This window comes from Panthera tigris, chromosome D4, assembly GCF_018350195.1.
Source record: "Panthera tigris isolate Pti1 chromosome D4, P.tigris_Pti1_mat1.1, whole genome shotgun sequence".
Taxonomy (NCBI): Eukaryota; Metazoa; Chordata; class Mammalia; order Carnivora; family Felidae; genus Panthera; species Panthera tigris.
The window spans coordinates 7,607,388-7,619,398 of NC_056672.1; the positions used below are offsets into that span (position 1 = coordinate 7,607,388).

The 12,011-nt window shown below is 45.5% G+C and overlaps 1 protein-coding gene across 6 annotated transcripts in view; it reads left to right on the top strand.

The window, feature by feature from the left end:
- The window catches only part of GLIS3 (GLIS family zinc finger 3), a 544,141-nt gene that overhangs the window by 505,993 nt on the left and 26,137 nt on the right, over nt 1–12,011 (top strand). For all 6 annotated transcript variants that reach the window (XM_042964562.1, XM_042964563.1, XM_042964561.1 and 3 more), the window contains one exon: nt 8,868–9,043. In XM_042964562.1, coding sequence (XP_042820496.1) covers nt 8,868–9,043 — 176 coding nt within the window. The remainder of the gene's footprint in view (nt 1–8,867; nt 9,044–12,011) is intronic.

Consider the following 12,011-nt stretch of genomic DNA (forward strand, 5'->3'; position numbering starts at 1 on the left):
GTGAAGGTCCATCTGCCTGTTAGTGGTGAGGAGACCACTGAGGGGAGCAGAAGCCAAGAGACAAAGGTTCTTTGCTTCCTTTACTGAAAAAAATAGTCGTCAGTTGCTTTTCTGTTTTGTTGAAAGGAGAAACACCTTTCCTGTTTTAATCATCTTCTTCACAGTAAATGACTGGAATCGTTCTCTTAAACAAGATGATCTCCCCTCAGAAATAGAAACTGTGGTCTCTGGGCAGATAGAATATACAACTGGACATCAGCACCAACGGGGCAAAGGTACCGTCTACCTGGACACAGAAACTGGCACCTGCCCGGGAGCTCAGTCTGTTCCACAGAGTAATTTGTCAACAGCAATGACCAACATTTATCATATACTGTACTTATCTCTGTGTAGGACTGGATGAGGAGGTACAAAATGGTAGCAAACACCCCCAAGCATTTGATGCTCTTTCTGTGTATAAGAGCCAAGGGCCCTTCTCTACTTGGGAATTTTTACTAGATGTGTTTTCCTCCCATTCATTTCTCTAACCAGATGTTGAGCCTTGTATTCAGGGGAAGGTACAGAAAATTCCTTTGTGGTTACTGAAATAGTAACCTGGCATCCTGAAGATGAAAACAGTAAATCACACATAAACAGCACATGTTATTACTGACCAAATCACCACCCAGTTAGTTCCTTTTCAAATTGATGGATTATATTGACTCTCAGGGTCTCATTTGGCAGTGGCTTTCAAAGGCACCTGGCCATCCTGGGCAGCAGGATGGCATCTGAAGTTAATTCTAGAAGTAAAGTTCTTCTGATGTCGTCAGGAGACTCGTATTCATATTTTGAGACCAGGGGAAAGGCACGGAAGGGGCGGTTTTTTATCTACCCACACCTCCCTTTCTCACGTGTACCCCCAAACAACATTTTTCTCCCTCGTTTTTCATCTGGCTTTCTCATGACTCTCCCTTCTGAACGTTTTTCTTTCATCCGATGCACTCCGTGGCAAAGCAGACTGCACTCTGTGCCTAATACCGAGCCGAACAAGAGAGTCTTCTCTTTGCCAAGGGCCATGAGTTAATCCCTTTGCTTTGACCTGCTCACAGCTGCCCAAAGGATGGTGTCATTGCAGAAGGTTTTTTGTTTTGTTTTGTTTTGTTTGATTTTTGGTTTTTTTGAATTGCAGCATTTTTGACATCAAATGTCTAAGACCACTCAGGATAAATTCTCTTCTGGTCGGTGTTTTTTTTTTTTTTTTTTTGTAAAGAGGATTTGGCAGAATCAGACTTTTCTTCCCTTTCTCCCCATCACATCAGATTCTGAAATAGACAAACAACTGAGTCACAGCCAATTCTGCAGTCAAGATAGTCCAAAAAATTCCGGCTCTTGGTTAAATGTGTCCTGCATAATTCATTTCTCTGACATATCCGGGTGTCCTCTCCCCCTCCCTGTTCGTTTCCACAGTGGGGAGATACTGTGATGCCCTCAGCCCTGCTTCAGTCTACACCAGAAAAAAAAAGAAAAAAACCACTTCTCTGCCTTGGGCACTGATAACTTTGCTTTCTGGAGTGAGAACTGACCCCCTCTCCCCAAACGGAGCAAAGTGTCCTCTAGAACACGATCCTTTCTACTCCCCAGAAACACTCACTCATCAGAATATACACGTGGGTCTTCTTTAAAAAGCCTCGGTGATCATGTCACCTACAGCCCGATTCACAGCCCTCATTTTGTCACGGTCTGTGGAGGCACAGGCAATCATTTTTGAGTCCTGGTCTTGTCCACTGTGATAAATTATCTGCAGTTAATATTGACCCAGCGTCTCGTGAGGAGAATGAAACGCTAAGCCCTTCCAGGAGATGGATTCAGCTCTTTGACTGGTTTGGAACAGAATCCTCGGACGGACGGACGGCTCTTGGCCTGCGTTGGCCCTGCCCAGATGGACAGTGTTGCAATTACCCACACTTCCCAGCGGCTGTTTCTTCATTACTGAAAGCTGGTCTTGATTGTCTCAGAAGCAGAATTCAATTTGCAGTTCCCCCAGTAACGTGCTGTGATTCATTCGGGGACAAATCTGGATTGAACTGAGTCCAAGTGTCTCTTTTGTGAGACAGAAGGGAAGTATAAGTAGATACTATAGTCACCCAGATGAGTCAGCCAGGAATTCATGAAGTGATTCATAAATCGTTATAAAGACCACTAAAGTCTACTAAAATGGAGTGCTGTCTGGCTATACAAAGTGGGGTATTATCATTGGGGGGTTTTTTTTAGATGTTAAATCAGATGTGAAATCCTTAAAACTGTGCTTTTCTTTTTAGGTTTTGAAAAGGATTCCTTTTTTCCCCCCTCTGTAGTTGGCCAACTGCTAAAGCCATTTTTTATTGATCGGTTTTCACAGATGAATTTAAAAACCACCGCAGTTCTCTGGGGGATAACAAATACCTCCCCAAATCCACCATAGACCAGTTTGTATCCATTATTTCTACTCCCTAGCAGCAAATCAATAATATTTTCTGTGTGAATACAATGAAACAAGTTGTTCTGAGGCATTCTTCCTTCTTTGGGAGGTCTGTTACCCCCCGGGGGAGGTGGGGGGAGAACTGTCCAAAGCACATATCAACCAACATTTAATCCACTTGATCATGGAAACCCCTCTTTTCAAAGTATTAACCCCCAACGCGGTGCTAAGACGCTCAGTCCTGTATCGCTAGTTACAGCTGCTTGCATACACAGCACAAATGAAGAAAAGTAAGACGTACTTATGACATGTGCTTAACCTGCAACATGGTCTGTTAGTCAATTTTGTTTGAAGAAATACAGTATGTAGTTGACACAGAAATACCTTGGACTTAGAGACAGGAGAGAGAGCGTTATCTGAAAGCACTTATCCAGTTGGAAAAAACAAAAGGTATAAGCCCAGCTTGGCCCTATGAAGAGCATAGCGCCTAACAGAGTGAGTTCACCAAAGCAAACTGGGACACTCATTGCCAAGTTTCTTAAAGGCAGTGGGTTGCTGATCCACCCATCCCCATTGGTTGGTGATAAGGTTCAGAATCTCAGACGCTCACAGGAGTCCCCTATCCCCCTCCCTCACCCCGCCCATTCACCTTGCCCTGCATCTCCACTAGAGGGCATCTTTCCTTATTAGGATAAAGCGAGGTCTGGAGAACTAGCTGTGTGACTGGGCAACCATTTTGTGTCTTTGGGCCTACTTTATGTCATCCAAATAAGGTGGTGCTCCAGTGCCCTTCAGCTAGAACATTATATGATTGTATGAATTTGTGAACTCAGGATACTCTGGTGGGAAACCCAGTACCGAGAAATGGACTCTTACACAAGGCCACCATATCTGCCCTTAGAACTAGAAAATTAGCCAGCTGACCAAATGCCTTGTTTTCTTTGAGCCATGGTATCCGTATCTGAGTAGTCAAGAGAGGAGAGAGTCCTCTAATATTTTTTATTGCAAGAACTCAATAGAAATAGAATGCCGTGCGGGAACCACAGTCTTACACAGCTGTCAAGCACTGGGTATGGGTCAATGTCACAGTTACCTTAAGTGCACATTCTGTTGAGAGCAGTCCTTCCATAAACATGTATTGATCAGCTGGAAAGTGTCAGACATTCATTCTAAAATACTCTGAGATCTCTGACCTCCCAATTTAAAATTGTTCATAATCTACCCCCAGCCTTCACCTTCCATTCTTGATTTTTCTCCCTGGTACTCGTGTCCCGAGTACACTGTATAGTTTGCTTATTTGACTTCGTTCATTGTCTGCCTCCCCTCACCAAAATATAAGCCCCACAAAGGCAGGGATATGGGTCATGTCTTTCACTGTCCCTAGTGATCAGAATAGAGCCACACACTGGGTCAGTGCTCAGTAAATATCTCCTGGATGAAGAAAGGAATATGTTATCTCAGATTTTACGATCCCCAGTAGGGGCTAAGATTATCTTTACTTTGTACTTGAATTTGAGTCTGGGAGAAGTCGGGGAATTTATTCAAGATTACCCAGCTAGTGAGGAACAGAGCCAGAATCCAACCCCAGTGGGTCTTCAGCGATATCTGTCTCCTTCTCCTGCCATCTGCAATTTTTCTGCACGTGAACCTCACTCGTTCTGTGTTTCTCCGTTGGGACCTACCATTCTGTGAAACGAATGTAAGATTGTTTCTGAGTACTGTATTTACAGGAAAGATGGCCTCTTTGCTTCTGGCCCACCTCACTGCAAGGTTGGGAGACTCAGTATGAGCCGAGGGTGGGAGCAGACCACAGAACGGAAGGACTGTAACCGACTAGCTACCCCGAGCAACCAGACGTTTCCTAAGATGTGTGTAGATACGTAGCTATAGAAGCCTTTTTAAGTCCTTTTTTCCCAGAAGCTTTTTGATGAGCCCTTTAAAACCTGTTTCCTGCCTGGGTTTTGTTGTTGTTGTGTTGTTCTGTTTTGTTTTTTGGCAGGAGGTTGGGGGAAGGGTACAAACCATTGAACCATGGCTCATGCTGAGGTTACATAAACTCCTCCACTGAATGAGTACAAACGGTTGACTCAGTTCTCTGGTTTGCTTTTGTGTGAAGTGTTTCTGGTAAGCAGTGATGTCTCAAAAAAAAAATTCTAGTCCGTTGTGTGCGTTCTGACATTAACAATCTTCTAATGTTTCAAAGAAGAGACTGGTGAGCTGTGTTAAATGAAATCTGTGAAATGTCAACTGCAGATCCACAGCAGGGGGGGGACAGAGTTGGACCTAGAAAGATTTCAGACCTTCTCTCCTCTGGCTCTTGGACACTGCCGTAACTCAGAATGAATTAGAGTGACGTCGTCACCTTGTCCTGACGTGATGGGGGATGAGCTGTTCCATGGGAGGAAAATTGTAAATCACCGCAACTTAGACTCAGCATCAAACTTGTTTATTTTAGCATCAAAATATTTTAATTCCCTGGCTTTGGATTTAAAAAAAAATTCCCTGTTTTGGGCAGAATACTCAGATCATATCCATTGTGGTAGGTGTGTGAGCATGTGTTCAAAAACCAAGGTTGGAAAATCAGCGAGGACGCTAAGACAAAGAGATCGTGAGGCCCCACACCCGACCTTCAGTAACAGTGAGAACTTTCCACCTTTGGCGTAATGAGCTCCCATTTAAGTGTGCGTGTTCTTGGTTCTTCACTCGTTTCTGGAGTGAATGGCCTCAAACCACTCAAGTTTCTTGAGTCCTTTTGGCTTTAAGAAAAAAACGTTTCCAGGGGCGCCTAGGTGGCTCAGTCAGTTAAGCGTCTTAGGTTCAGGTCACGATCTTGCGGCTCATGAATTCGAGCACTGAGTCAGGCTCTGTGCTAACAGCTCAGAACCTGGACCCTGGGTCGGATTCTGTGTCTTCCTTTTTCTTTGCCCTTTCCCCGCTCACAGTCTGTCTCCCTCTCTCAGAAATAAATAAACATTTAAAAATTTTAAAAAGTAAATAAAACATTTCTGACATCTGTCTTGTTACAAGTTGTCAGTGATTGTTCCAGAAGCTTCCAGGACCTTCCCTCTAACAGAGGGACTTCCCCACTTTTGCCCTCCTCCCCTGCCCCCTCACCCCTCTGATTTTGATGTGCTTAATTCTAGCCTACCTTGAGCTGGTTAACTAGTAAGCAGGTCTATAAAAATTGAATTTAAATTAGCGAGATTGGGAGAGATTTTTCTTTTTAAAAAAAATTTTTTTTAACGTTTATTTATTTTTGAGACAGAGAGAGACACAGCATGAACAGGGGAGGTGTAGAGAGAGAGAGGGAGACACAGAATCTGAAACAGGCTCCAGGCTCTGAGCTGTCAGCACAGAGCCCGACGCGGGGCTTGAACTCACGGACCGTGAGATCATGACCTGAGCCGAAGTCGGACGCTTAACCGACCGAGCCACCCAGGCGCCCCTGGAGAGATTTTTCAATAACATCCCATGTACCATTTTTCAGCAGTGACAAAATTAAATCTATGTGCTGTACTTGAAAATCAATCACATTTACACACTCGTTTCTTACACTGGGCTTTTCCGTGCTGACTTCTTATTCCCTGGCTCCTAGCAATCGTTGGATAATCGTAATCACGTCTTGTCACTTTTCACCTTTTCTATGTATGCGTAAAAGTTAAGATTTCTGTTGGAGTCCCTTCCCTTTCCAAATCAAGGACTTCTCAAGGTGTTCATTTATCTCAGCCAGAATAGTTTACATTTAAATTTTTATTAGTACTTTATATGAAGGGACATAGTATATTTTAAAATTATGTTAATTTAATGCCATGTAATCTTACTTATTTGAACATGGAGAAAACCTTAGTCAGAATTAGCAAACAGCCAAATGTGGAGTGAGTTGAAGGCTCAGTAGGTATATTTTACTCCCCCCCCCAACGTCTCTGCGATCAGCATTGCTAACACCTTGATGTAATAGCCCCCACATCTGTCTTCCTTTGCTCACCGTCAGTACTTTATGTAATATGTGGTAGCCAAGAGGGCATGGCCAAAGTTTGGAACTTGTGTGAATGAATAGATAAGAATGATGTATAATTACCATATAATTATATATTCCCTAGATAGATACATAGATGTATCATTTGTAGGTAGATATATAATTTATGTATAGCTATAGAGTCGGTTTGTAGGAGTGTAAATTCTGGATGACTCCTTAATGGATTCGGTCCTTTTAGTTGGTTGAATTCTCCCCTCTTTATAGCAAGTAATCACAGTTCACCCTATAGCCACATCACCCCTAATTACAGAAAGATGAGATTTTATATTGCTGACAATCTTTGCCTCCTTCCCCCTCCCCCTCTGCCTTTTCTCTCTTTGTTAATCAAACCCTTGTGTATGAGCCTGACTCACTTGCTGGGGGACGGGGGAAACGGAATCCCTTTCTTCCATCAAGCTGCCAATATCAGGCTCAGACTTCTCCGTACTGTGACTTGTGCCATCCACACATCTCTGCCCCATTGGACCTCGACAGAAAGGAAAAGCGGCTGAAGCACCAGAGAAAAGACCAGAAAACCATCGACAGTGTGCCGCGTCTTTTATTCCCAGATGAAGAAATAGAATTAGGAAGCAAGGCAAAGGAGCTCGCTGCCTTGCTCAGAACCGGAACTGAGATGCCCGTGACACAGGTTGTCTTGCAATCCAAATCCTCCCCCCTCTCCCTGAGGGCCTCCTGCCCACGGGGCTCAGGGGGTTGGGTGGTGGTGTGGACTCCGTTTAGCCCTGAAGCCTGCGATCCCACAATTCCTCAGCCCCCTCCCACGACCTCAGACAGCCTTGCCAGACGCATTAGAGACCTACTCCCCAGGAAAATCGCCTCCATATGAGGAATCCCGGCCTGCGAGTTCTCACTAGATGTTCTCAGGGCAATGCCAGGGCTCATTTGCTGGCCAGGGCTCAATGGCTTTCAGAGCCATTCAGTTCAGCACGTCTTTTCAGGCTAATTCCAATTAGGATGAGACACTCCTCGGAAGATACGTATTTCCCCGGCCCGGGGCGCTCGGTTACCGGTCTCCTTCAGCAAAGTGAAAATAAGCATCTGACCCAGCCAGCGTGTTTCGGCCTCGTCCAGAGACTTCTCTTCTCCAGAGGTTGGCGAGTGCCGACCCCCCTCCTTGGTTCCCGCACCCCCTTCCCTCACAGCCTCCTCAGGGTCCACGTTTTGGCCCACGCTTTATTACTGCCGCAGCACGAACGCCCAGGCTGGGCCCCGTTAACTGCCCCGATTCACAGCATTGCAGGTCACTTTATAAATTTGACCGGTTCCGTGTCCCTTTCTACCATCCATGGCCCTACACAAGAGCCCAGCAACGTGAAGGGACTCATCCTTGTGAACTAAGCCGTGAACACCGCGGGCAACCTCTACGGGTCGGCGTAACACAAAGCCTGTCTTTTCAGCCGGTGTCAGAAACAACCCACTGGAAGTTTTCAGCTTACTGGGCCTTTTGGGGGGGACTGACCAATTCACTGCTGACACAGTTTGCTCTCCAGTTACTTTGCGGCTTCATTTCACCACACCGACGGGTTCCCCGGGCCGCCCCACTCGTGACGGCTGTCTGTGGACACCGGTCAACCTTAACCCTGCACTCGCGGGTACACCTTCCCTTCAGCGCTGGCAGGTCCGAACTGTCATTTGGAACCCGGGGAGTGAGACCCTGCCACTTGCCCCCTTACACTTAGAAGACTGGCAGAAAGCTGTCAGGCTTGGATCTCAGGTTAGTTGACCGTGTCCCCTTGTTTGAACATCTGCATGTCCCTGCTCAGAAAGCTGCCGACAGTGCTATTACGATTAGCACGCGTGACTGTGAAAGATGTCCCACATCGTGTTCCCGTTGTGCCCTGGGCAGTGTTCTCTACCACGCGCGAAACCCACGCAGGTAGCCTGGGTTCTGGGTCCCCCACTCGACCTTTGAGGCTCAAATTCACGCAGTCTTGGCAGAAGAAAATGTATTGTTGAAAGAGAACAGGGTTAGAGAGGCTTACCTCGCGGAACGAAATGTTTATGAGCTAAGTGTAAATGAATCAGAAACATAAGGATCAAATTGCCCCTGAAATGCAAACGAATTTAAAAATTAGCAGGAAAAAAGGGGCCTGGCAAAAGACGTGCTTTGCATTTCACCAGAGCCAGAGTATTTGAAATGCCTTTGGAGAGGCTTCACAAGACCCAAACTGTGACTACATTTTCCCTTTGTTGATCTCTTTCATCCCCTCAGTATCTCCATTGAGAAGTCAGTGGTTGAAAAGGGGAGAGGAAAGTCTTCACCAATTTCCTTTGAGGGCTTTTTGTCACGCTCTCATCCAGCCACTGTGGACATTAGAATTCAGCTTTGAAGAGTTTGCCTCTGCTCCTGCTTTTTAATGTCCCTCACGTTTCCTCTTACGATCCTTTTCCCAGGTTTGTACCTTCCGCCCCGTCCCCTCACATCAGCCCCCGGAGGGTTCCAGCTGCTTCTTCGGTCATGCAGAGGACGCAGCCCCCCCACCCCCAGCAGCCAGCGGGCACGTCGCACCTGAAGTCTTACCAGCCAGAAACAAACGCTTCCTTTCAACCAAATGGAATCCATGTTCATGGTAAGTGGGGAGCCGGCCACCACCTTGAGTCTTGAACGGCGATGTTGTGCTGTCGCTTTTGGACAGATGTCTTAGTTACCAGGGGTGAGTTTCTGTGGTTCTGTCACACACCAGGCTTTGGCTTTAACGGCTTTCCTCGCAGATGTCACCCTTTGGGGCACCTGAGCGGCTCAGTCAGTTGAGCGTCCAACTCTTGATTTTGGCTCAGGTCACGATCTCATGGTTTGTGGGATCAAGCCCTGTGTCAGGCTCTGTGCTGACATGGTGGAGCCCGCATTCTCTCTCCCTCCCTCTCTCTCTCTCTGCCCCTCCCCCACTCAAAATAAATGCATGAAAACTTCAAAAACTTTTTGTAAAATAAAATAGAATGTCACCCTTCATCATCCTGAACTCTCATAGTATTTTCCTGGTGTTGGTGCTAAGCTGATATAGCTTATGACACCCCAAAGTGGTCAGCCCAACATGGTGACCTGTTCATTGGCCGGGAATTCAACACCTCACAGATAGGCCCTAACGACAGCGTCTCGCTTCCTAAACAAAAAACAGTCACATAAAAGGGAACAGGAATGCTTTTGCCCAGGCGTGCCTCTCCTCCCACAGACCCCATATCCCCAGAGCCTCTCCATCCTTCAAGGCCCAGGTGAAATGACACTTCCTCTCAGCAGCCCTCCCTGGTTTCCTAGCTGGATTTCATCTCTCCTGACTCTGGACTCTGATTGCACGTCACCTGCATCTCTCTGATGGCACTCTTGCTCTCTCTCTCTACCCCGTGCGTTACGACTTTGTGAGGAAAACCTGCCTTTACTTCCTCCCGAGGTCAGAATTTTCTGACTCGTTCTTTCTCGGAAAGAACTTCGCACAGTACTCTGCACGTTGTGAAGATGCGTAGATACATGAGAAGTGCAGAGAGAAAGAAGAGGAGAGAAGGAAAGCAAGAAAAATCACGATGGTGTTCACAAAATGTACAGATCCGCTGTGTAACTGGGAACATACGTGGAGAACTAAGTTTGGCTTAATTTCTTTCTTTACACCAGTTTTGCTGACTCAGGCACCTGTTTCTGTGAACATCCCTAGAGTTCAGATGCCAAGTCATGTAGAGTCAGACCATGCATAACGTTTTGCTTCCTGGGGGCAAAGGGGATACTATCCATTTAAATAAGAATTTCAACTCCTTCGGAAAACTAGGATTCTCCTCCATCTGTCTCTTGCTGATTCCTTAATTTGCTCACACGAGTTCATGACCTGAGCCAAAGTCGGACGCTTAACCGACTGAGCCACCCAGGTGCCCCTCCCTCCCTTGCCTTTATGGGACTCGTTGAGAAGAGGGATAATGTTTCTAGTCTTACAGCAAGCGTAACTCTTGGTGCAAAGTAGGCATTTAGTAAATATTTACTGAATAGATGATTGACACTCTCGCATTCAACAGATGCAAAATGAAACAAGACCCAGAAAATGAGATGTACCTTGTGATTTTGCCCTACCTCTTGGCCAAAGGCTCTTCTTCCATATTCCTCTTCTTTAGTGGAATCATGAATACATCGTCAACTTGAAATTGTTGAGTTGTTTTGTTTTTTTAACTTTGACTTTAATTGTTAAAAATTCCCATGGCCAATCAGAAACTGCTAACAGCAGCCTAAAAATAAATACATATGGTGAGTCTTTCTGGAATAGATCAGGGTACGGTTGTGCAAACTGGGAAATCATAACTCTCTCGTAGAAGATGGGCAAGTGGCCCGCTGTGATGGGCTTGCAAAGGGAGTGTCCATGCTTTAGCCACTGGGCCACTTCTGGGAATGACGGAGTAGGCATCCAGACACAGCCTTACTTCATCCTCCAAGCATTTTGTCTGAAAATGTTTTTCTGGAACTTGCTAGGCACGAGCATTGCTCGTCAACTGCTCCTTAGGATGAGGAGAAAATTGGTCTAATATTTTTCAAGTGGGTGATACAGTGCTGGGGGCAAGAGGAGGTGCGGAGACCTTCTAAATGAGTTGTAATTATCGTGCCTTTCAGCTTCGGTTGGATTAGTTTGCTGGGTGACGTCATACAGCATCTTGGTCACGGGGAACTTCATCCCCTAATAAAACTAGGTCTTTAAAAGCCCAAGCACTGTGTCACAGTTGCTAACACAACAGCCACAATGAGTGAGTGTCCTGTCTTTCAAGAAGGTCATGGCTTTATTGAGTGCCGTCCCCCCCATCCTTTCCGTACTCCCTGCGGTAGGTAGAGGTCAGAGAAAATGTCATCAGTATATTTTTAGAGATGGGAACTGAGACCTAGAAAATATCAAATGTCTAGGCATTGCTGCCTTCTTGGCAAAGCCCTTGGATGTCTTTTACAAGAGGTGCACATTTCCAAGCCACGTTCTTTATCTACATGTTTCTAAATCAAAGGCACACCAAAATATGTGTCTGCATCTTTCCATGAGGAAATATATTTGTATGTAGATGCTGTTGCCTTACAGAGAGCCTTAAAATTCAAAGGCCTTTGGTCCTACAGATGTGGATGAAAATGAGGTCCCACTGAGTTTCACTCCCGCCATATTAATTGATACAGCGCTTCGACCTTGTGGTGTGTGTGTGTGTGTGTGTGTGTGTGTGTGTCTTTGTTTATTTACTTACTATCAAAGTATGCTTGACATACAGTGTTATATTAGTTTCAGGTGTACAATGTAGTGATTGGACAATTTCTGTATGTTACACTGCGCTCACCATGATAAGTGTACGTACCATCTGTCACCATACAACATTATTATGATATTAATGAGTGTTTTGTAAAAGGCGTACTTTGAAAACATGAATAGTATTGCTTTTTCGAGTTCCCTCGCCTGGTGAATGACCTAGGACTAGAGCTCGGTTTTGTCGATTCTTCATCTATTCTGTCCATTGATCATGCCTTCGTGAGGAAGGTGGATAAGGTGTCATTTCTTTTCATGTTTGAGTGTTGATAGCATTTACGGGCGTCTGTTT